The 1432-nt window shown below is 49.0% G+C and overlaps 1 protein-coding gene across 1 annotated transcript in view; it reads left to right on the top strand.

Moving 5' to 3' along the window:
- Positions 1-827, top strand: part of RMND5A (required for meiotic nuclear division 5 homolog A) — a 20877-nt gene extending 20050 nt beyond the window's left edge. Inside the window, exon 7 of the mRNA XM_027885990.1 lies at positions 716-827. Within this exon, the coding sequence (XP_027741791.1) occupies positions 716-827 (112 nt within the window). The remainder of the gene's footprint in view (positions 1-715) is intronic.
- Positions 828-1432: the final 605 nt, after the last annotated feature.

The following is a 1432-nucleotide window of genomic DNA, read 5'->3' as shown; positions in this document are numbered from 1 at the left end:
GTACTGTCAATTAGACTTAAATCCATCAAATTATCTGTTAATTTGTGGAAACTCAGTGTCATATTTTCTTTTGTAACACGCTGAAGAATTTCCAAATGATGTTGTAAGTGCTGGTAATGCTCAACTCCCAGAGGAGGCTGCACTGTTGGGACACAGACTTTGGGCACTTTTATACTGCTGTTCTTGTCATAGGGCATGGTTTCCTTCCTTCACTTAACCTTCCTAGGGTTCTTCTGCGTTTCTTTTCTTGATTTAAGGTGAAGGTGGAAAGGCATGTTTCTTTATGTGGTAATTAGGCATAATTGAAGGATTATGGGTGGTGTGTACACGTGGGTTACGTGGAAGCTCTTAGGCTGCACGTACCCTTCCATAGCTGAGAGCAACCACTTGTATAAGCTAAAGTGGTGCCTTCCTCCTCTACAGCTCAAAGTCAGAGTAGGTGGTAAAGAAAATCAATTTATTACAGTTCTCAGAGGGGGGATTAACTGTTGTTTTCTGTCCAGAATGTAGCACCTAAGGGCCCCAGCCTAAAATACAGGATGACTTCTAACCCCAGAGCTCTTGCTTGTCTCTGCTTCTGAGCTCCCTCCAAGCATAGCGAGATGTGAATGAAATAGTACAAAACTCCTGTGTCCCAGTTAACCTTTGAAACAGAAATGTGAAAAATGCTGGTTTCCCAGCGAGTGCTTTACGTTAACATTTCCTTTCCCTGCAGTTTTTCAGCAGGTTGTGTAGCATTACCAGCCCTAATTAATATCAAGGCAGTCATTGAACAAAGGCAGTGCACGGGCGTTTGGAACCAGAAGGACGAACTCCCGGTGAGTTGACGCTGGGCTGTCCCAGGACGGATTTCTTGATGCTGTTTCCAGGTTTCTTTTGTGCTGAATGTTATGGGATGTTTGTTGGACGTGGCCTCCACCTCCAGCAGCCCCGGGGGTTTGCAGGGCCCTGGGGCTCACAGACACCCACACACCCAAACACAAAGGGCGCTGACACCACCAGACCAGCTGCACAGGCTGCCACAGACACAGCACTGCCTTCAGCAGCACCCACACACGAGGCTTGCATAAAACATGAGTGCAGAGAGCCGAGCTCCCTTCCTCCTCTTTGGCTGGTAGAGATTGAAATTCACTGGTGAAAGCACAAACACACCACTCCAGATTCACGAGCAGATGTGTGTTCATGGGCACTCAAACACTGGCATGGCCCTTCTGACCTGTTTTATATCCCTTTCCGGTGGTCCAGGGGAAAATTCACTGCACTGTCACTGCAGAGACCTGGGTTCGATTCCCGGTCGGGGCCCCTCCCCGGGCAGATGGAGCTCGTTAGCCCGTAAGGCAATCCATCTACGTCCTGAGGACCTCGCTGCCACCGTCCAAGCGTGCTTGGCCCCGGCAGATGAACCTCAGGATTAAAGGGTGGGCTCAGTTCC

The sequence above is a fragment of the Empidonax traillii genome, unplaced genomic scaffold (assembly GCF_003031625.1).
Source record: "Empidonax traillii isolate 1590-97213 ecotype Southwest subspecies unplaced genomic scaffold, ASM303162v1 scaffold175:size1888319, whole genome shotgun sequence".
Taxonomy (NCBI): Eukaryota; Metazoa; Chordata; class Aves; order Passeriformes; family Tyrannidae; genus Empidonax; species Empidonax traillii.
The sequence above is the reverse complement of the archived record's forward strand: the minus strand, read 5'-3'. Positions and strand labels throughout refer to the sequence as shown.